Source organism: Seriola dumerili, unplaced genomic scaffold, assembly GCF_002260705.1.
Source record: "Seriola dumerili isolate Sdu_G_001 unplaced genomic scaffold, Sdu_1.0 BDQW01002192.1, whole genome shotgun sequence".
NCBI lineage: Eukaryota > Metazoa > Chordata > Actinopteri > Carangiformes > Carangidae > Seriola > Seriola dumerili.
The window spans coordinates 136,954-160,808 of record NW_019176447.1 but is presented as its reverse complement, the minus strand read 5'-3'; the positions used below and the strand labels follow the sequence as shown (position 1 = coordinate 160,808).

Sequence of the window (23,855 nt, the reverse complement as noted above, 5' to 3'; positions counted from 1 at the left end):
CAAGACAGTCTGGGCTTCGTCTGTTATTCACTTTAAGTGTGGACATGTTCGAAAATGATTATTTCTTTCATTCTGTGTCAGCGATGGGACGTGGAGGAGTAATGGTCACGATTTGGATACAGATAATAGCTTTGCTCTGTTTGTGTGATGGGTCTACAGCGCAGCTTTCGTTCTCTGTTTCCGAGGAGGTTGACAAAGGAACGGTAGTGGGAAATCTCGCTAAGGATTTACAAATTAATGTTCATGAACTGGAAAAACGGGATTTGCGAGTTGTCGCTGGGAATTCTAAGAAATATTTTGACGTGGATTTAAAAACCGGTGCTCTATATGTTTGCGATAAGATTGATCGAGAAGAGCTCTGTCCAAATACGGCAAAATGTCCCCTGAATATAGAAGCTATTCTAAGCCACCCAATGCAACTGCATCGCATAGAAGTCCAGATTATTGATATTAACGATAATGCACCATCTTTTCGTGAAAGAGAGAGGACTTTCAATATTTCGGAATCTTCTTTTACCGGGGAGAGGTATCTACTCCCAATGGCAAACGACGCAGACACGGGTAGTAACTCGGTAAAGAGCTATAAGCTCAGTCCAAATGAGTATTTCTCACTGGACGTACAGAGCGGCGGACAGCACAGTGAATCTGCTGAGTTAGTCCTCCAGAAATCTTTAGACAGGGAGAAACAGTCTGTTATCCACCTGACTTTAACTGCTCTGGATGGAGGAAAACCTGCTCGAACAGGGACATTAAAAATTGTTGTAAATGTCATAGATATAAACGACAATGTTCCGGTATTTAGTCAACCTTTGTATAAGGCCCTAGTAACTGAAAACGCTCCATTTCAGACATCCATACTGACTGTAAGTGCTACAGATTTAGACGAGGGAATAAATGGTGAGATTATATATTCATTTATTGAGAGGGGAAATTTCAATCCTGAAGCTTTGTTCTCAATAAACCCAGACACAGGGGAAATAACTGTAACAGGAAAAGTAGACTATGAAGAAAATATAGCATTTGATATTCGTGTACAGGCAAGAGACAAAGGTACGCCTTCTCGAAGTGTGCATGGTAAAGTGTTAGTTGAAGTAACAGATGTGAATGACAACATACCTGAAATCATTATCACATCTATTATGAGCCCAGTTAAAGAGGATGCTGAAATAGGTACAGTGGTTGCTTTGGTGACTGTGACTGATAAGGATGGGGGTAATAATGGTATCACTGTTGCTAAAATTCTCGGTTTGGTGCCTTTTAAACTTAAGCTGAACTACAAAAATTACTATTCATTAATAGTCGATGAACCTCTTGACAGAGAGGGTGTTTCTCAATATAATGTCACCATCATAGCCACTGATGAAGGCACTCCACCTCTCTCCAGCACCAGTGTTATTCCTGTTCACATTTCTGATGTGAATGACAACCCCCCTCTTTTCTCAGAGCCTGTGATTAATGTGTATGTGAAAGAAAATAGTGCAGTGGGAGCAACTATCTTTACTATAACTGCAGCTGACCCTGATATTGAGGAAAATGCAAAAGTAACATATTCTTTGTTAGACAGTGACTCCAAAAGTATTCCTATAACATCTGTTGTAAACATAAACCCAGAGACAGGAGATATAGTCAGCCTTCAGTCTTTTAACTTCGAGGAGTTAAAAACATTTCAGTTTAAAGTTCAAGCCACAGACTCTGGTGTTCCTCCGCTCAGCAGCAATGTGACTGTAAACACTTTCATCCTGGATGAGAATGACAACAGTCCCACGATTCTTGCGCCCTATTCTGAGCACAGCTCCGTTAACAGTGAGAGCATCCCCTACTCTGCTGAAGCGGGATACTTTGTGGCAAAGATCAGGGCTGTAGACGCAGACTCTGGATACAATGCGCTGCTTTCTTATCATCTCTCTGAGCCAAAAGGAAACAACCTCTTCCGGATCGGAACCAGCACCGGGGAAATCAGGACTAAGAGGAGAATGAGTGACAATGACTTGAAAACTCACCCCTTGGTGGTCTTGGTTTCTGATAACGGAGAACCCTCCCTGTCAGCTACTGTGTCTATTGAGATGGTGGTAATGGAAAGCACAGCTGACATCCAGACTCAGTTCAGATATGTGCCCATAAAGGAGGACAGCTTCTCTGATTTAAACCTATATCTGCTGATTGCCATTGTGTCAGTTTCAGTGATTTTTCTGCTGAGTCTCATCAGTTTAATAGCTGTCAAATGCCACAGGACAGACGGAAGTTTCAGCAGGTACAGCGCCCCAATGATCACCACCCACCCTGACGGGAGCTGGTCTTACTCTAAAGCAACTCAGCAGTATGACGTCTGTTTCAGCTCAGACACGCTCAAGAGTGACGTAGTGGTTTTCCCCGCACCATTTCCCCCTGTAGATGCTGAGCTGATCAGTATTAACGGAGGAGACACTTTTACCCGGACTCAGACTTTACCTAATAAAGAAAAGGTAAGGGTGATAGAACATAAAACACAAGCTTATGATTTAATATTTTAATTTTTCACACAATGCAATTTTATTCTTAAAGCAGATGATTATATAAATATCACAATGGAAACAAGTCTGAAACTTTACTGTGATGCCCTTAACACTTATGCAGCTGTGCATGACCTAACATACACCTTCTCATAATTCCAGTTTAAGATTACTCATCCGTGCCAATATTGTAAGATTAACACCTATCACAACAAAACAATGCTATATTCTCTATTTGCTCCTCTATGACCTGTTGGTCAATTACTTTAACTGCTTTTTTGCAGCATGCAATACTTGTGGACTTTCCAACATCTTTCTTCTATTTAGCCTCTTGCTCATTCATCTTTCAATGGATCTATTAAGGGTACTGAGTCTTGGTAGAAACGCCAGCTGATCATTTTAGTTGCTTTTTAATTGATGGCAAGCCAATATGGATTTTGAGTTACTTAATTTAACCAAAACACTTGTGATTTAATTGTCTTATCGTCTCCTTTCGTCTTTTCTTGTCTGATTTCAACATCACCAAAAGATGTCGCTATCACATTACACAGGTGAAACAGTTTCTGTGCGACGCTCCTCCCTTTTCGTCTAAGAGAGACGGTTTGTAATTCTTTGTTTGTCGTGGCAGTACAGAACATGTATTGAAGGGCTCTGATGTGGATGTATCATTACTAAGCAATGTTACCACTTCAGTGATTTTTTTCTAATTAACTTGTCTAACAGACTTTGGACATGATGCAACAAGGAAATATTTTCCGGCATTGGGTTTATTTCTTGTTCCATGGATCTCACATATGGAGTCTCGCAGCTGCACAGATTGTGTATTCTGTTACAGAGGAATCGAGCCCGGGTAACACTGTGGGAAATTTGGCGAAGGATTTACATCTAGATGTACAGGGACTGGAAACTCGGGGTTTTCAGATTTCAGGACCTAACACGAGGTATTTCGAAGTAGATGTTAAGACTGGAATACTTCTGGTGAAGGACAGAATAGACCGAGAGGCGCTCTGCTCTCGTAATGTTAAATGTTCTCTGGAAGTGGAGGCCATTGTCAACTCTCCGCTTAATCTCTATCGCTTTGAGGTTAAAATTTTGGATATAAACGACAATGCACCCTCTTTTCGAATTCCGGGAATTGTTTTGAATGTGTACGAGTCAGCTTTCCCTGGTGAGAGATTTACACTGCCAAACGCTTTCGATGCCGATGTCGGTAGTTATTCAATTAAGGGCTACAAACTGAGCCAAAATGAACATTTCACCCTGGATGTGCAGAATGGTGGAGAGGCGACTATGTCTGCTGAAATGGTGCTGCAGAAAGCCTTAGACCGCGAGAAACAGCCAGTTATCAAACTAACGCTGACAGCAGTAGATGGAGGAAAACCTCCTAAATCAGGCACGTTACATATCACCGTTAATGTGCAAGATGTAAATGATAATGTTCCAGTTTTTGACAAGACGTTGTACAAAGCCACGGTGCCAGAAAACACACCGCAAGGTGCCACCGTAATTTCTGTACATGCTCGGGATTTAGACGAGGGTCTTAACGGAGAAATACTGTATTCTTTTATCAACCACGACAATGATAATAATGTAAATAAATTTGCAATTAATCCCGTAACTGGGGAAATTACAGTAAACGATGAGCTAGATCACGAAAAAAACAATGCAGTTGAAATCCGGGTACAAGCAAAAGACAAAGGCGCAAGTCCTAGAGCATCTCATTGTAAAGTACTCGTTGAAATCACTGATGTTAATGACAATCCACCAGAAATATCAGTAACATCTTTAGTCAACGTGGTGAGGGAAGACGCAGCCATAGATACAATGGTTGGACTTATAACAGTGAGAGATAACGACGCAGAGAAAAACGGCGCTGTTCAGATTAGAATAGTTGATTCTGTACCGTTTACAATTAAGAACACATATAAGAATCATTATTCTTTGGTCGTGGACGGAACTCTAGACAGAGAACAAGCTTCTGAATATAATGTCACAATAACAGCGACTGACGAAGGGGTCCCGTCTCTTTCCAGTACAAGTGTTCTTACAGTCCACATTTCTGATGTCAATGACAACGCACCTCGTTTTAAAGAACCAATGATAAACATTTTTGTCAAAGAGAATAGTCCAGTAGGCGGTGTTATCTATACCATGACTGCCGATGATCCTGATGTAGATGAGAATGCAAAAGTCATGTTTTCAGTAATGAATGATAATCATAAAAACAGTGTAATAGGGTCAGTTATAAGCGTCAACTCAGATACAGGAGATATTTTCAGCCTGCAGTCTTTTAATTACGAGGAGTTAAAAACGTTTCAGTTTAAAGTTCAGGCCACAGACTTTGGTATTCCTCCGCTCAGCAGCAACGTGACTGTGAACGTTTTTATCCTGGATGAAAATGACAACAGTCCTGCGGTTCTTGCGCCCTATTCTGAGCATGGTTCCATTAACAGTGAGAGCATCCCCTACTCTGCTGAAGCAGGATACTTTGTGGCAAAGATCAGGGCTATAGATGCAGACTCTGGATACAATGCGCTGCTTTCTTATCACCTCTCTGAGCCCAAAGGAAACAACCTCTTCCGGATCGGAACCAGCACCGGGGAAATCAGGACTAAGAGGAGAATGAGTGACAATGACCTGAAAACTCACCCCTTGGTGGTCTTGGTTTCTGACAATGGAGAACCCTCCCTGTCAGCTACTGTGTCTATTGAGGTGGTGGTGGTTGAAAGCACAGCTGACATCCAGACTCAGTTCAGACATGTGCCCATAAAGGAGGACAGCTTCTCTGATTTAAACCTGTATCTGCTGATCGCCATTGTGTCGGTATCAGTGATCTTCCTGCTGAGTCTCATCAGTTTAATAGCTGTCAAATGCCACAGGACAGACAGCAGTTTCAGCAGGTACAGCGCCCCAATGATCACCACCCACCCTGACGGGAGCTGGTCTTACTCTAAAGCTACTCAGCAGTATGACGTCTGTTTCAGCTCAGACACACTCAAGAGTGACGTAGTAGTTTTCCCCGCACCGTTTCCGCCTGTAGATGCAGAGCTAATCAGTATTAACGGAGGAGACACTTTCACCAGAACACAGACTTTACCTAATAAAGAAACGGTGAGTTGTTAAGTTGAGTTTCACATTTAAAGTTACATTTGTTTAAGTTCAACTCAGAAATAACCTAATATTTTATCATTTGTAACGACATCACTGGCTTAGCTGAGTTTTAAAATAAATGCTCCCAGTTATTTGCTTCTGTGGCCTATTTCTCTCTTTTGCTGCCTGCTTTGTTCATATGCGCTGTCCATGGTACTGAAATCACAAAGGTCTGAGCTGTTTTGTCACAATAAAACTCGTTATCCATCAGAGGAATGTACAATGCAAGTTCAACATACCCAAGGTTATCCTTTCTTTGTCTGGCTTAACTGAACCTAACATTGGCCGTCCTGGATAACCTGTACTACGAACCTGTTTATCAACTGGCTTTTCCAGGGGTTTTCTTTCTGGCCATGAGCACGTTCATGTGAAAGGGGGGGGTTGTTAATTATAAACATCCTGATCGTAAGAACGATGAATAAAGTAATATGATATGAAAAGAGAGGTAAATTCGGTTATAGCCACATCCAAAAGTGATGCTCAACAAGGTGAAATGTAAACAAACATGATCACATGACTAGAGTGAAAAAGCACTAGAAATGATTTCCAATTATTGAAGTCAGGCTAAGGCTACTGTAAATCAGTGCATGAATTATCATTAAGTTTCTTCCTGAGGGAGTATTTTTTGCTCCTTTTTTCTGATGATCAACAAACTATTGATGCAGATTAAATAAAAGTAAAGTTAGACTGTTGCTGCGGCCAAAGCACAGAGGAGAGAAGAGAAGAAAAGTAGTTGATGGTGAGGTCAATCCGTCTAAAATGTTAATTTATAATCATGGGAAATACTGAGATATCGTCACAAAGTCTTTTCATGTTATTCTGAGGAGCATTGATAGAGGAACAGTTTAAAAGCATCAACACTGTCAGGAATCTTTTCTCGGTTAAAGAATCTTTGTTCAATTAAAATGAAGCTTTAGTAGTTATATGTATTTATTAACTGAGATAAACTCTCCCTGCATTTTTAGAAGCTCAGTTTTAAAACCAGAGTGGACACATGCAAAGTCTGGAACAACAAAGGATTCGACTGATTTATAAAAAAAATGTCTACTGTTCCTTATTATTCATCACTTATTTGCAAACTCTTCTGTTCTCGTCGGGATCCTGTAGAAATTATGACTCAATTTTTTCCAGTAGCCTAATCTAATTTGTCAGTAGCTGTGCTGTTGACCGGCTTTGATCTGAATCTGAAGTAAATTGCTCCGGAGCAGTTTAGGAGTTCAACATAAGTTACCATAATTTACCCGTAAGAAGTGAATCGCCATTGTAGGACTGAAAAAAACAGAGTTAAACCTAAAGTTACCTCGCTAAACACAATCCTGCTTAAAAGGACAGGCCTCGGGATTGTAACAGACAGAATAACACCAAACTGGGGTGGTAGTGTTGCCAAAACTGCAAGTTGAACAAATACATTTTGACTTCATATCTACATGTAAGAAAGTCAAAGTCGTCATAAAAATAACTTACAGCTTGTGATTAACGTCATGAAACATAACAGTTAGGCATTTCTAGCAGCCAAAAGCTCTTTGTAAACAACTCTTCATGCTACAGAGTAAATGAATGACGGCGTGTGATTAAGCGCTTAATATCACATCACTGTCAAAACATTATAACTTGAATGGTGGAAAACAATAACTGCTGGACATATTGATGTATACAGTGCTAAGACTGTTGGCTTCAGACATAGAGTAATCAAGCTTATTTGCTATCGACCATCCCAGTGTCAGCACGGTGTTTTGATGCAACGCAAGGAGCCTCAATGCCTAAGGTTTGAACCGCCATTTTCTTTACCATTTATTGGTTAATGGGGCTTGTGAGCTGTATTCGACTAAATCATAAAATTGCCGTCAGAAAGCAAGATATTTCGTAAAAACCCACGGATATTGATCGAGTAGCGGACTCAACTAGCTTGATTATATGGGATCCGTTTCAAGAGGCTAGGTTAGCAAGCTACTATTTGGTGTAGAGGAATTCACTTAAGATGTATTCGGTACTTACCGCCACTCTTAGGGGTTTACGAAGGCAGCTGGACTTGCTTGAGGTTCTTGAAGCGTAGACGTAGGCTGGAGGTGTGTTTGTAGTTTGTGGCTTGCTTCTACTGGGAGCACAGCAGTTGTTGTTGGCCATCTTGGCTACACAGCAGTCACAGTGGATTCAAATGGCGACGCGGCCTGCAAAAAATGGTTCAAAACGTAGCGATTCAGATGTACAATAACCTCTGAAACTCCCATGTAGCAAGCACAACCTATTTTCCAAAGGTTTACCCCATGGAGCCGAAAGTGGCTAATATAGCTGGTCATTTAGCTTCAAGCAAAATTGTTTGGAACAGGCTGCACACATATTTCAACAGCGGAAGCTATACAGCAGGTGTGTTTATGAGTTTATCCTGAATACCCCTGGCATTCATGGCCCATTAGACTATTTAACGGTTGTAAGTTGAATATACAAACTCACTGGCAAGTTTGTATATTATGTCCTGCAGTTGTTTAATGTTACAGATGCACACCGTGGTCTTAATGAGTGCAAGGGGTTCGCTTAATGTCTACAAACAATTTACAAATCCAAGATGGCCCATCTACTTCGTTACTGGGTCAGATACTCAGTGCTGCCTCTGCTGGCTTTCGGCCGTCAAAGGGGAAAGTTTGGATTTCAAATGGGTTATATTGTCTGACGTGACAATTACCGCGGTCCACCTGAGTAAGGCTTGATTTCGTTATTTTACAAGGTGTCTTACACCGACTTTCTTCCTCTCTCGGTCAGTTGATGTTAATGTTTGGCTTATTATAAACCCTGTCATGTCATGTGAACGAAATCATGGCTTGGCTGGGAAGGGAGTAAACACAGCTACAGCTAGGTTTTTGACGACCTGATGGTTTCTTTCCGTGCTTTGTGAAACTAGTAACTTATAGCCTGTACCAGAGCCTGATGTTAGCCTTCTCTGGCATTGTACTGGCAATTATTGAGAGCAGCTAGGCTGTATGCCTTGGATAGGCCATTGTTTTGATTCGCTTTAGGTTAGCCTACATGTTTAGCCTTCACATTTTGTCATTTTTCTGGTTGCTCTTGTTAAGTTATAGCTACTTATTTCCTCTAGTTCTGCATTCAAGCTGTCTTAAATCAGGTCTTAGGCTACTCACAGACTAACTGTAGCTCTAAATAACAAAAGTGCAACTTCTTGTCAAGCTTCTTGAGCTTCCTTTCAAAAATGATTTCTCTATACAATCTATGATTGTATGCCATAACAGTCTGTCATTTGTCACTGATTTAGTTTTTCTTTGTATTTTGTCCAGATACTGGTATTAAAGGCCCTGCACATTGTGATTCTGGCTCATTAGGTCTCAGACTCAAGTTAGACAAAGTTATGCTGAGGATTATGTGAGATCACATAACTCAATGCCTCTTTCATAGGACATGTTTTAACTTGTGATGGTAGGAAAAGCTAGGTGTTAGCCAGCTAATAGCATTAATGATTGCTCCGTTTTGTTGTGAACCTGTGAGAGTGAGCTGGCATCCACAGTTCCAGGACACTCAAACTTATGCAGCTAAAGTGGAATTAAGCGGCCATTGATTTGATCAGTTTTTGTGACATGCCTAATGTCTTCTGTGAAAAAAAGGCAGGTAATATGTGCACCATAATTTCTTCTGATGCAGGTGTCAAACAAGCAGATGCCCACAGTGTTTTCACAGGAGGTTAAATTATTGGCAAAATAAGAGGGAACACATCTGTGGGTGATACGGTGGGTTTTAGGGCCTTTAATTCTCTCAGGGTTGGAACTGTAATGGCTCTTTATCCCTATAAAACCCCTTTCTCCCTCTCTAATATGGAATAATCCATCTTTCTCTCAGTCTTTTACAGTGAACTGCTTCAATTTTAGTCTTTGAGTAAACTGTGTTTCTCCTGAGATATTTCCATCCATTCCTCTGGAGTCATACATTATCCTTCCTAATATTAACTTTTTAATAATTTTATAATAATACGATAAAAAATATAATTTAGAGCTTTTAAAACTCTATTGTTTGTACCTATATCTCTGCCTTTTAGCCAGAGGAACTACCTTCATATTATTTTGTTGTTGTTTGTTTGTTAAAATTATTATTAATTAATTAGAGCCTGCCTCTTGCCTTAATATTTTAGCTGTTAGGGACTGCAGTTCAACACCCCAGTGTATTGTGAAACATGGTTATACTTTTATAGGGCACTGTGTGATAGTGTATTTCTAATAATAGATTTACTCCCTGACAAAGAGTTTCTTTATGCCAGGCCATCTTTTTCAGTGTAAAATAATAGTGTGAAGATTGGTTGTGTTCCTTGGCTTTGTATTCTCTGCTCTTAAAATAGGATACAGCTTCTTTAAACATAAATGTAGATGTGATTTATTTGCATACATGCTATCATCCTCCAAATTGTGCGTTGTGCAATTAGATCTGCTAGTTCTATACTTGTAGTTCCTTATTTATTTTTATTTTTCTTATTTTGCCTGCGCTATGTCGCCATTTTTTTAGCTCTGTAATAACAAGACATATGCGATATCATTCATCTCAAGCCGGTTCCCTTTTCTCTTCTTCCTCCTCCATGCTTTCAGATTTCTGTCCCCTCCCCCTCTCCTTCACCAGCGCTCTCCGAGAAGGGGAGCAGCTGAGAGAAATAACAGGGAATTAACGTCCGTCTCTGCAGACATGTGTGCCATCAGCCTTACAGCGCTGTAAACACGATCTAATATATTTTCATTAACATCCCTAATGTGAATACAGAGCAGAGGCAACCCTGATCCGCTCATGCCAAGTAGCACAGAAGCGCATCGTGTATTCTGATTGATTTCGTCAGTGGATAAATCCTGATTTTAATGTACGTTCGCGTGGCGTTTATTCATTTACATGTGTTAATTTATTATATTTCTTCTATCTGGTGGAATGTGTTCATATATTCTCAGTGAAGCTCACGGTGCACTGTGTTGCTGTTGCTCTATGAGGCTTTGAGTCACTCAGTCTACATGACCTCATTTCAGGGAGTGGTCCTGAACGAACAAGCATGGCCTTATCTGTCTAAACTCTATTTGTTTGGTTGGTTAAGTGTGAAGGAGACTGAGCAAGGGCTCTCTGCGCCCTCAAACTGACTTTGCATATTGCAAGCCATGCGTATGGGTTATGTGAAGCTTGGAAGTGGGTCAGCGTGTGATTTAAAGATGGCAGCGCGCTACATGCACCATCTGACTGAACCTGTTTGGTAGCGGCTTCGCTCTTTTCCCGATACAGTCTCTGCCATGTGCACAAGCTCTCCATACTGTGGTTCCTGAAACAATGCCTGGAGCTGTCTCTCTGCGTAAAAGTGGTTCAGTACGTGTTCTGTATGCTGCGGCTTTCTGTTGAATGTGAGTGAGGGGGAGGGGCAGGTAATTTTCCGCTACTCGCTGCAGCAGCAGCAGGGAGCTTCAGTACCGAGGTATCAGCTCCACTCGGCTCAGCTCAGCTCTCCCTCCTGCTCTGCTCTGCGGCTGGGCGGGGCCGATAACACCTAGTGTCAATCACAGCTAAACCGGTTGGGCGGCGCAAAGGGCTAGGGTGGATGAGGAGGAGAGGCTTTTATCCATGTAACCATCAGAACATGGTGTGTCTGTATAAGTGTGTTGTGCTACAGGATATTTTTATGTAGCCGCAAGACTATATGATTACATATGGCAGAAATTGCCTGTTATGGGTATTTTATAGTACCACAATAATAATAATAATAATATAGGCTACACATTTAAGGACTAGTGAGAGCTTGTGGCAGTGCATAGGATGATGACTTGGGGTTTAGAGTTTGTATCCAGTAAAAGCTTCCAACTCTGCCTTCCCCTGTGCTGCAAAATGCATTGAATTATTGATTATACAGCACATTATCCTGGTTGAGGCACGCAGCTAAGTGGTTCACATTTCATAGGATGCAGTCCTACAGTAGAGGCTTTTACCTATGTCATTTTGGTGTAGTGTGGTGTAGTGGTGGAGTACACAGATGGGTTCAACAGATGGACCAAAAGAATGACGTGGAAATGTCCTTACCTCATCAGTTTTAATATAAGGCGACAGAACAGCTGCATGTTGAACAGAAAATGTATTTATTCCTCTTCTCTATTTATCTTTGTCTGTCACACACACACATCTTCTGTACTTCCTGTTTTTCCCCTTTACAAGGGTGTGTCCTTTGTGCTTGTGAGGTTAGCTCTGCTATCTGTGGTTACCATGGAGACTGTTCTGAGCCATAATCAAATGATGAACTAGTCTGTTTCCAGGGAGCTGCCAGTATGTACCCGCCCCCACCCAGACATCCATCCCCAGCATGTGTTGTAGACGCAAGCAGGAAGGAAACAGGGTGGACACAATGGGAGGCAGGAGAGATGGAAAGAGAGAGAGAGACAAAGAGAAAGATGCAGACCAAAGATGTACAGCATCTTGGGCAGAAATGCCAAGTCAGACAAGTGAGGAAAAAGTATGTGAGATTAAAGAGTCAGTTCTAAAATGGGTAAGGGTTTTAGAGGAAGTCACAAATACAGCAGCACAGATTCAAGCCTTGAATGTGAGATAGTGAGAAAACTGGAGCTTCTGAGGATGAGATGGACCAAAAACACATTAGATACATGCCCTGCAGCTGAGTGAGAACATCACAGGCTTACAATTGGTCACAGATAAAAGGAAGAACTTATCACCACCCGTCCCCTTCTCCCCCACTTCCACCACCCCTTTCTCCACCCGTGCTCCCTCTTAGTGGCATCGGGATGCTGTTGCAGCCATTAGATTAGCTTTGTCATGCTCAGAACCACGGGTTGCATCCGCTCCCATCCAGCAGGGATACAAAGCCAGGGCATCCTAAGAGGGAAGTATCCAAAGCCTGTCTGCGTTTTCTGATAGCTTTGTTCAGTGCCACAACAAGAATCTGTTTGATTTATGCACAGGCTGAACCAGGACAACCAAGGAACTGTTTAACCCTTTCAGAGCCCCAAAGGGAGGGATTTGTGCTGCTTTTAGTTCTCTCATGCCCTTTATGTTTGAAAGCAAGGTACACAAGGGATCAGCACAAACAAACATACCCAGAGAATTCCTCCTCACCCGCTTACTGTGTCCACCTGAGTAAAAGGATTTTGGTTTCCATGGGTCTTTTGTTCCGGAGATTTTAAAATGGGAAAGTTTTTGTCTATAGAAAAAATTTGGATAAGAAGATGTATGAGAACACAGCTTTGTCATAGTGCTATAAATAAATACTGAATAACACCAGTCACTAGTCTGTTTTTGCTGATACAATTTACCAGTCTGTATTTAGAATTTTGTATTTCAGATGTTTTTTTTCTGCATGTATTTCATATTATTAGGAAGAGTGATGCTGCTAAAGTGATTGACAGCAAAACTAGAGCAGATTGTGGTACTTTATCTGTGGTATAAGGTTTTTCATTTCTTTTTTTTAAGGTCGTGTTTAACAGTAGCCTTAGAGACGAATGCTTGAGTCACCTGGCTTGTTTCCTCCTTTTACGTGTGTGATGTGTGTATGATGTATATCTATACAATTTTTGGTAAATTTATAGGCTGTATTTTAACAAATACACATATGGCAGTGGTAATGTAGATTCTACCATTAGCATGTTTTATACTGATCTTTCTCGTCTCGCCTCTGGAGGGTGCCGTGCCTTTAGCCATATATATTGCTTCATCCATTGCGGTCACTGTTTTGGAAATGAGAAAGAAAATGACTGCTATTGCAGCCTGATGTCTGTGCCCTCCTTCTCCTGTTCTGTCTCTCTCACGCTCCCTTCCTCTCTCACTGCTGTCTCAAACACGCACACACACACTCATAGCAGGGATTATCTTTTAGTGCTTTGGCTTAATGAGAAAGCCTGTGTGGGCAGTGGGGTGATGATCACATGTCCAACCCTTGTACTACCAATTTATTCCAACAGAGGGACCAATTTCACTGTCTCTCCCACCTCTGCTCCCTCCTGCCCAGCCTGCCTCTCCCACTCTTACAGTAGGATTAAATTTTGCAATGCTATTGGCATTGGCTTTTAACCTGTCTTTTTTACATTTTTCTTCTCTTTTACTGAGTCATAACCCTTAATATTCAGCAGTTTTCAGACTTATCCTGAAGATGCAGATTAGGGGCTGTTTTGTGTTATTTTAGTGCATCTTTTTTAATTTGGTAAATCTGAAAGCACATTTCCTGACGCCACAGACACTGACGCCCACCTACGCAACAGCCTGCAAGCATTTCCTCTATTTCTCTCGCTCATCCACTCTGTGAACTAACATGAAGAAAAATGAAAATATTATTTCTGCATTTAACATTCTACCACTAATTCATAGTACAATGTGATGGCTGTCACAATGCACAAATAGGCACTAAACTAAAGCATTATGATATAAGATTTTGACTAGAAAGTATTGCACATAATGAACATTACCCGTGAAGCAGACGGTGTAATCAGAGCCTGTATGCTCCTATTGCCTGCAGTCAGTGCATCTGTGTATCAAAACCCTGGCTCTTCCTGACCATTTAAGAATGAGAGGAAACAACAGCAAGAGATCCTCTGACATTCACTCAGACAAAATTCTTTTGTCCTTTGATAGCATTTGTTTTTTGTATTTTACACTGCCTTTATGTGTGTGTGCGTGTGTGAGTGAGAGAGCACACATGCCTACAGGCACAAATGCCCTTTAAGTTTGCATGACTGCCTGTTTGTATATGTGTTGAGTGAGGGAGTGATGTAAGGAGTTCATGATAGCCCAGCCGTGACCCCTTTCACTGTGGGTCTCTTCTGTCATGTCCCTCACTAAAATGAAGGGGGAAGTCCACATAACAGACTCTTGGGGAAAGTAATATGAATGAGTTTTAGAGTGGTCGCTTACAGTATTAATGAGGATGAGTCTTAGTGAAGAGAATGTTATTAATATGGTGGCCATCTTGCATAATTGATGAAATGGGGGATGTTAATATTCTGGCAGAGAGAATGAACAATGCAGGAGTTTTAAAAATCTTAATTATCTTTCTCCACTGTATCTAACACAGGCCTTCCTTTAGCCACCATTTTTTCTCACCCACTGATTTTTTGTTTTTGTCCATCAGTCTGCAAAAGCCATGAGCTCTCCTGTTTCCACTTAAGACCCCAGTATGCCCCTCAGCCAGTCCTCAGCTGGAACAGCGGATGTCTGACAGAGACACAGCTGGAGACACTCCAGAGAGGAGTGTAGGGGAGAGATGATTGGGGGAAGTGAGAATATGGAGGGACTGGATGGGGGTTGAGAATACAAAAAAATGTCAAGGTCAGGTAACTGAATTGAAAAGGAAGGGGAACAGATTTCTGCCATCCAGTTGTTTCTTTAAGACAAGATACAGGAAAAATAAACACCAATTAGGCAATTAGCTCTTTGAAATCAGTGTTTGTTGATGCATAACAGACGTCTGTCTGCAGGTGGAATAATGGTGATAGCTTTATCTGCAGCACCCTTGAGTGAAAAATGAAATAATCCACATCTCAGCGGCGTGTAATTAACGCCGAGACAGATGGGCGTATTTGAAACAGGTATGAGAGAGCTGTATCATATCAAACACATCAGAAGAGTAGAGGGAGGAAAGGAGGAGAATGGTCGAATGAGGTGCAAATGTCAGGTGTAAAGCCAGCTCTATGTTTGTTGTTGACGAGATAAACGTCGCCTGTTTTCTTCGTTTTTGTGTAATTGCCAAACACGAGGTTCAAACGTCCCACCGGGAAAATCCGCTAAATGTCACGGGGTAGCGTGGCAGACCGTACATGTGGACCCATCTGAGACTGTTGGCCACGGCTGAGAGAAACGCTGTTATCACCGCTGCTCAGTGGGGTAATAATGCAGAGAGACCAATCCGTAATGTATAGACACCCTTTAAAAAGTTTCACATAAGCCCTGCGCGTGAAGGCAAAACATACTCATATGAGGTCGTTGGAAGTAGTCTAAAAATTATTTTCTAGCCTACATTATGCACACACACTTTCCTCATTATAGGCTGTACTGTTTGAGATGAAGTGTACCACACATTGAGTCCTTTGTATGTAAAAGGGTTGTGTTTTGTACGTAGTTAGTAAAATGTCTTCCTTCAACGGACATTTGGCTGCTTCTCCAATTCTGCATTTCGCCACCTCCTCCTCGTCGCCTTCGAGTGTGAAGAGTCGCTCTGTATCTACCCATCCACTAGCAGCATCCGAGTGAGTCACTGTCTTCTCCCCGTCTCTCGGAATGCCAAGCGCTGTCATCGCTGTGGGCTGACCGGGCGTGGGTGAGTCGGGCGGAGCACCGAGAGAGAGAGGGAGAAGGAGAGAGAGAAGATTAAGTGGGCGGTGGATGTGCAACTTGGCCCAGTGGCCGGGGTGAACCGAGAAAGCTCAGGGTCTCGTCAGGCCACTTCTTCACAGCACAGCTTGTGTAAAGAGTGGCGATGGATCACATCAACACCGTTTTAATGTGTATTATCTTTCCTGAGAATAATTTGCATGTATATTCTTGGTGGCTCTTATCAGGATCCATCTTCATGAAACTGCGAAGAATGAATTAAAGCTGACTGTTTTCCGCAGACGTCGCTCCACTTTTTAACAGTGTCGAAATATCTCCCATTTCTCTCTGTCATGTTGTCTGCATTAGGGTTAAGGTCTCACCAATTAACCTGCATCCGGTTTAGATCTGAATTTAATTGAGGTACATGGGTGCCGAGGTAATTAGAGGGCGGGCAGAGCAGGATGGTTTGGGTGAATGTCGCCACCTGCTACACTGCACATGCGCAGTTCAGACCGTCTGCAGATAACAGCGTCTAAACGTCTTGTTTTGTGGATTCCCACAATGTGCGCCTTGTCTTTCTACCAGAAACTGAAACAGCAGTCTGGATTATTGATGTAATTTGGCTGCTGTTGCCTAATGTCTCTTTTAATGTGTGAAGTTATTAATTTAATGATGTTAAGCCGATAACTGCGCTCTGTACCCTATGTGTGCAAAACTCATTCAAAGACATGAAATAGTGATGTGGTTACATTGAAATATTAGTGCCTTCGCACAGTTTATGTGCGCATAACCATTGCTGCCCGTCAGGAGAGGCCAGCGTTTTATTTTTGCCAGATGAGGAAAGGGGTCACATCTGGAGCATCTTCTGTGTGACCCGGTTAGCATCCTCACCAGTGAACAACCTCCTGACCTCACAGGCTTTGTGTGTCTGTCATGTGGGAATGAACCTGTGGCGCAAAGCGCTCTGCAGCACCCGAGTCCAATAGGAGCTTAAGTGCAAAGCATCGTTAGCTTGTAATTGTTGGACGAAGTGATACAATGAAAAAACAGAAAAGTTATTTGTGCTGACAAATGTCTCCCGTGTCTCAGCTCATAACTCGTAAACAGACACAATGTGAAACAGCCAGATTCTCTACTTTAGGTCTGATGGTGTTGAAAACAGGCAAAGAGTCGCCTCAAATAGCTTACACTGCCAACACCGTCATTCAGTTCACCTGTCACTTCCCCTTATCCCCATGGCTTTTGTTGTGATATGAAATTGAATGTAATAATGTTATTAATGATAGTAATAATTAGCAAACGTGTATCATAGTCATGGGCGCTGAACAGTACAGACAGTTACTGCACTAAATTGACATGGAGCTTTTTTACAGTTGGTTTATTTGTTTATGTTTCCTTTCATTTTCAAAATTTATCAGAAATCTGGTTTTCCTTGTGGCAGAGGGCTCCTGGGTAATTGTGGGTTTGCATCAGTGAGGATACCTAATCGCCAGGCTGGTTCATAAATCCGTTTCCCAGCGCACAATGAAAAGGGCGGTGGCACTGACAAAAAGAGGGAAAACGACTGTGTCGAATTCATCTCCCCGAAATCAGTGTGCAGATTATATTTGCTGCTCCATTTACGGATCCATATGTAGATAGACGATAAAACTCCATTGTTTCTTTGGGTTTTTTAAATTTTTTTATTAGATCTTGTACGATCATTTTATCCGAGGTGCTGAAATGCAGCCAGCATCGTTTGAGCGAGTGGCTCCCCCTCCCCTTTTGCCCACAGACACCATCACCACATAGCAGAGAGAGGGAGAGAGAGAGAGAGACCAATAGGCAGCATCAGTGAAAAGACTCAGCCTTGCCAGGAGGATAGAGAATTTTAAAAACACACAGACAAAGGAAAACATGGATGCGCAGGGGAAAATTCCCTCCAAACAGGCACCAGAGAGGATGCGGTGGTCGTCCTGCACATAGTCGGAGTTATGCACGGACTATTCCCTCGTTTTTAATGAGGCGGGTGGGGACGCACAGCAAGCTAAAAAGGCGGAAAGATTTCTCCAACCCGTCTGCAAATTCTGCCTGCCTGCGATGGCTGTGACGGCGCGATGCTGTTACAGTGTAAAGGAGAATGTGCCTTTTTCTTTATATTTGGTTATTTTCATACTCAGTGGCCTTACAAATGCACAAATTCGATACTCCATTCCGGAGGAGCTGGAGAACGGGGCACAGGTCGGTGACATTGTCCGGGATTTGGGTCTGGACCTGAGAAAACTTTCAACCCGACGCATCAGAATCACCTCCGACAGTGGACGGAGATATTTCACCATCAACCACAAAACCGGGAAGCTGGTGGTGAGTGACCGCATTGACCGAGAGACAGTTTGTGAATTCAGTGGCACCTGTTCACGTAACCTGGAGGTGGTGTTAGAGAATCCACTTGAGGTGCACAACGTGGAAGTGGAGATCTTGGACGTAAACGATAACGCACCGCAGTTCCCTCGAGATGAGTATCAGCTTGAGGTGTCGGAGTCCGCTCTCACAGGGTCGCGGTTCCACATCGAGGGAGCTCAGGATGCAGATGATGGCTCGAACTCCGTCAAGCAGTACAGACTCAGCCCAAACGACCACCTCACTCTGGACTCCATTAAGCCCTTTTCCAATAATAAGCACATTGAGCTCATTCTCAAAAAGCCCTTTGACCGCGAGCAGATGCCCTCTCATCAGCTTATCCTGACTGCAATGGATGGAGGCACCCCACAGCGAACCGGCACGGCCAAAATCAATGTTCGTATCCTTGATGCCAATGACAATGTGCCTGCGTTTGACAGCTCCGTGTACAAAGTAAAACTGTCTGAAAACTCTCCAAAGGGCGCACTTGTGATCAAGCTAAACGCAACAGACCCTGATGAGGGCTCCAATGGAGAAGTTTTTTACTCCTTCAGCAGTTACACACCTGAGAGAGTCAGACAGATGTTTTCCATGGACACAGACACGGGCGAAATTCGGGTGAAAAACAATATAGACTACGAGGAGACAAACTCATATGAAATGTACATACAGGCAATGGACAAAGGCCCAGCTCCTGTGGCAGTGCACTGTAAAGTAGTTGTAGAAGTTTTGGATGTCAATGACAACATTCCTGACATTGTACTGTCTTCACTCTCCAGCCCTGTACGTGAAGACGCCAGGGCTGACACAGTTGTGGCATTGATCAGTGTGAATGACCGTGACTCTGGACCAAACAAACAAGTAACCCTGGAGATCATGCCCCATTTGCCTTTTAAGATCAAGTCCTTCCGGAACCACTACACCATCGTCACATCCGCCTTCTTGGACCGGGAAACCATCTCATCCTACAATGTAACTGTCAACGCTGTGGATGGAGGCTCTCCACCCCTGTCATCTCAAATGACCTTCAAGGTGGACGTTGCAGACGTAAATGATAACCCACCTCGTTTTGAACAGACATCATACACTGTTTATATTACAGAGAACAATGCTCCCGGTGCACCTCTATGTGTTGTTAAGGCCACTGATGCTGACGCTGGAGAAAATGCACGTATCACTTATACTGTCCTCAATGACAACAATCATGGTATCCCTGTAGCCAGCTACGTCAACATCAAACCTGATACAGGTGAGGCCTATGCCCTGCGAGCCTTCGACTTTGAGAAGCTGAGAGAGTTTCACTTTCAGATTAAAGCCCAGGACAACGGAGTGCCTCACCTCAGCCGTGTGGCCACAGTGTACGTTTACATTATGGATCAGAATGACCATGCACCCAAGATAGTCTACCCACCTGCCAATGGGAGCCGCACCACAGAAACGCTGATGAAAAATGCTGAGGCGGGAGTGTTGGTTAGCAAGGTAACAGCATGGGATGGTGATGCAGGGCAGAATGCTTGGCTGCTCTATGCCTTGGATCAGACGAACACAGACCTTGACCTGTTCAAGGTACATGAGTACACAGGTGAGATTCGCACCACAAGGCGTGTCATTGAGGACAACTCTACTTCCTTCGCTCTAACTGTATTGGTGCGTGATAACGGCCTACCACCGCTCTCCTCCACTGCCAGCATCCATGTGTACGTGATGGAGCTGCCCCCGAAGTTGACCCCGGACCCCAAGCGCATCATCAGGCCCAACAGCCCCCTAATGTTTTCCAATGTCACCCTCTACCTCATCATTGCCCTGAGTGCCACAACCTTCGTGTTCCTGGTCACTGTCTTTGTGCTGGCCATTGTGCGTTGCCATGCCTACTGTACCCAGCCCGGCTCCTGCTCCCCATGTTGCGTATCCAAGAAGAGTGCTCCAGAGGGGGGCACCACAGCAGGTGGTGGTGCAGGTGGAGGAAGACCTGCAGGTGGAGGAGGTGCCGGGCAACCAAACAACAATGTGGCCCTGCGCCGCGACCTCAAAGTGGAACCGCATTATATCGAAGTGCGGGGAAATGGGTCTTTGACCAAAACATACTGTTACAAGACATGCCTGACTGCCACATCAGGAAGTGACACTTTTATGTTCTACAACACAGGACGGCCTCATAGTGGCACCTGGGGCTCAGGCTATGTCACCAGCCACAGTGGACAGAGCCAGATATTTGTACGGCGTCTCAGTATGCCAGACGCAACTGCCATTCAGGTGTGTGTCTGGTGTGATCTCTGTGTTTGTTAATTCAGATTGCTTCACAACAGCAAATACACAGAAAGCACAAGGTATAAGAAGAAAATTCTCAGTTACTATATAGCTCGGGCTTTGCTCTAGGGCGGTGTTTATGCAGTAGGATTGCAGATGACATTTACGGCTCCGGAGCTGTGTTTGATGTTTTAAAAAATATATTTTCTTGCTGCTTTTTTAGATAGATTGTTTTTCTAGTACAAAGTAGCATTTCTATCACTTGCATCCAAGACGGAAACATTTTTGTGCCACTCCCTGGATTGGGTTAGTTTTCTTAAACAAATTCATAGGATCTGTGTCTATCAGGATGAAGAAAGAGGTACAAGCATTTTGTTTGTTTAAATGGTTCCATTATTACCTTCACTTCTTGTTATATTATGAGCCATTCATCATCACGTCTGTATCTTAACATTAGATAGAAGTGTGGGTAGCTTCCCTGGGTTGTGCGTGTTTATTCGAGTGGGTGGGTGCACTTTGATTTGCTGGATGTGGTAGATAGTGTCTTTGTGTGTTCTACGCTTGTTAAAGACCAGTTGTTTGGTGATTCACGGTATAAGATGTTAAAGTGCATCTGCCCTCCACAGTTGTGCAAAGAACTGTAATCAAAATATTTTTCACGAAACATCTTTCTGTCTTTCTCTCTCTTTTTCACTGTCTCTTTCTCTAGTAGACTGGACTAGTAGATTTCAGTAGCTTGTTCACCTATGACCCCACACAGCCAGTGTTATTTGTCTGCTGTGGGCTGTGTGCCACAATATGCAAGTCTGTGCAGGTCCAGAGGGCATTCACTGGTCATCTCTATAGAGAGGTAGTGCAGACTTTGCCAGCTACGAGGACCACCAGTCCCACTGCACCAAAATATCCTCTTCTGGTCACGTACATCCCTGGCACTGAACACTAAGCCAGAGTTTTGGGAATCGGCGAAGAAGCCAGGAATGAGGCAGAGACTGTGTCTGAGTTTCATGTAGATTATACTTTCATTTAATTGTTTCATGGCATAAGGTTGATGAGAAGATGCACGGAGTTGTTTGCATCATTTCTTGTTGTAGTAAAGCAAACAGTATTAATAGGATAACACAAACAGCATTTGTTTTCTACATTATCATGTTTGTCCCAAAGCCTCTGTGGGTCTGTCTGTGCAGTGCAGAAAAGGATATGGGAGAAAATAAGTGATAGAAAAAGGAATAAAGAAATATTTAAGGTAATTATTCTCTTATCACTTGATGTGTTCCTCATTAAATGCCAATCATGTTTGTTCTTGCTATGTAATTAACTGGCAGCGATGTGTTTCTCAGTGCTGTGCCTGGATTGGCTGGCTCAGCGCAGATGAGGCGGGGGATGAAAGGTGATTGGACACAGTGTTGATGGCGGAGGTGTGAGCTCTGTATCCATGCTAGGAGTGTTCACTCAGAGGGAGCGGGAAGAATGGAGAAAAAGGCGAGAAAAGGGTTCAGTGGCCAAACCAAAAGCTTTCTTTATTCCCTGATTTACAATTTAGAGCCAGGCAAGGAAATTAATGCACTAAAAACCCATGGGAATCTTTTTTTCCTGTCTCCACTTAATTTAGTTTCTCCCTTTTTTAAAATGATGAAACAGAATGCATTTGGAATATCAGTAGTATCAGATTTTTGTTTCTTTGTATTTGTTTATATTCATTGTGTGGATTGGTAATATTCTAGTTTTGCCTTTGTGTCTTCCCTTGGGAGTATATTAGACTGCAGACATGTTTAGGTTCCAGATGTTGGTATCTAATGTCTCTATGTGCCAGTGTGTGTTTTCATCTTCCCCATAAACACCATACGGCCAGGCAGACTACTCTCCCTTCGGCCACTGCCATGCCGCAACAGGGCAAACGTTTTACAAACCCATTCAGTCCCATTTGTGGACAATCTGGCCTTATTTTGAATGCCTTTTATTTCTTTGTCTTACTCTCTTCCCATGTGTTGTGCAAATGGTAAAATTAGACAAAGCGCTTTTTTTTTAACTGTGTGTTTAATGCCATACACTCATCTTTTTCCTTTCACTGATTGATTTGATGAGTGATTGTCTTCAAATAATCAAGTTCACCCTTAGTTTCCTGTATGGATAAGTGTTGCAGATGCTACATTATTCTGAATCCCTGTAGACATTCTGCTCTCTTTGAATGACTCCAGGAGGAATACCAGGCTTTTCTCATTAAGACCAACTATTGGATTCCAAGGGTGATGAATGTCCACTGCAGACTCATAGAGGTCAATGCAGCTTCAGCAGCAAGTGAACATCTGTCATATTTGAAAGGAAATGGGATTGCAAATGGGTCTCTTATGAACTGCATGGCCAAGCAGGTAGAGTTTAGTGTCCTCAGTCAGATTGGTTTAGCTCTGTCAGTGGTTTAGGTTGAGATTAGAGAGAATGCAGTCTCGTGGTCTTATGTGGTCAGGTTAACAGCCCATTTTGCTGCACCATGAGCATGATCTTACAGAAGAATTTCTACATATCAATGAATTTTTTATTGTCTAACGACATTTTCTTGGGTTTTATGATGTTTTACCTTAAATTATTTTTGATAATAGTAACTCACAATGAGCGCAGACACTGAGGTCTCATATTTGGATGTCACTAACAAATTGCATCACTAACACATAGCACAGGTTATGGTGGTACTGTCTTTTTGTGTCCCACTGTTACGACGTGTCTATGTGTAGATGCAGAGCTGACAGAGTTAATCTGATATCTGCCCTCCCCTACCCCCTCCTCCCTCCACCTGTGACCTTCACAGGAGTGAAATGAGGGAGGGTGGAGGGTGCAGGGTAAAATGTAGACAGGACTCTGCACAGTTACCATGGAGAGATGTGTCAGACTGACTCAAGCAGACTCTGTGCCAGTGAAACTCAAGGTTTTGATCAGTGTAAAGAGGATATAACAGGGAGAAAGAACTCAGCAGCAAAGGAGAGGGGGTGGTGAATCTCAGAACAGAATAAAGGAAGGGAGGGGGTACGGTGAAAAGGAAAAATACAGACGATAATGGAGGTTGTGCAGAAACCATTATCCAGCAGTGGTGAAAAACATATTTCAGTAATTTTGTGATGACTGATTTTCACATTGTGGAATATTTTGAATGAAAGAGATTGGAGGGAGGGGATGGAAGGCATTTGGTAAACAGCTGTAGCTTTGAATTAAGTCTGTCATCAGCACATACCTACATGTGAGGGTTCTGCAATGTTTCCATGGTAATGGACTGCACCACAACCAGCCAAGTCTGTGGACTAACCCTGGACATGTAGCCTCAGGACCTAATGTGGT

At 42.8% G+C, this 23,855-nt stretch overlaps 1 protein-coding gene across 3 annotated transcripts in view; it reads left to right on the top strand.

The window, feature by feature from the left end:
* Nucleotides 1-44: 44 nt before the first annotated feature.
* Nucleotides 45-23,855, top strand: part of LOC111239253 (protocadherin alpha-C2-like) — a 40,812-nt gene continuing 17,001 nt past the window's right edge. Inside the window, exon 1 of one of the 3 annotated variants that reach the window (XM_022769090.1) lies at nt 45-2,462. In XM_022769090.1, coding sequence (XP_022624811.1) covers nt 45-2,462 — 2,418 coding nt within the window. Of the gene's footprint in view, nt 2,463-3,221; nt 5,601-17,791; nt 20,538-23,855 lie in introns of those variants that run through there. The other 2 variants (XM_022769091.1, XM_022769089.1) reach the window with 2 other exon arrangements.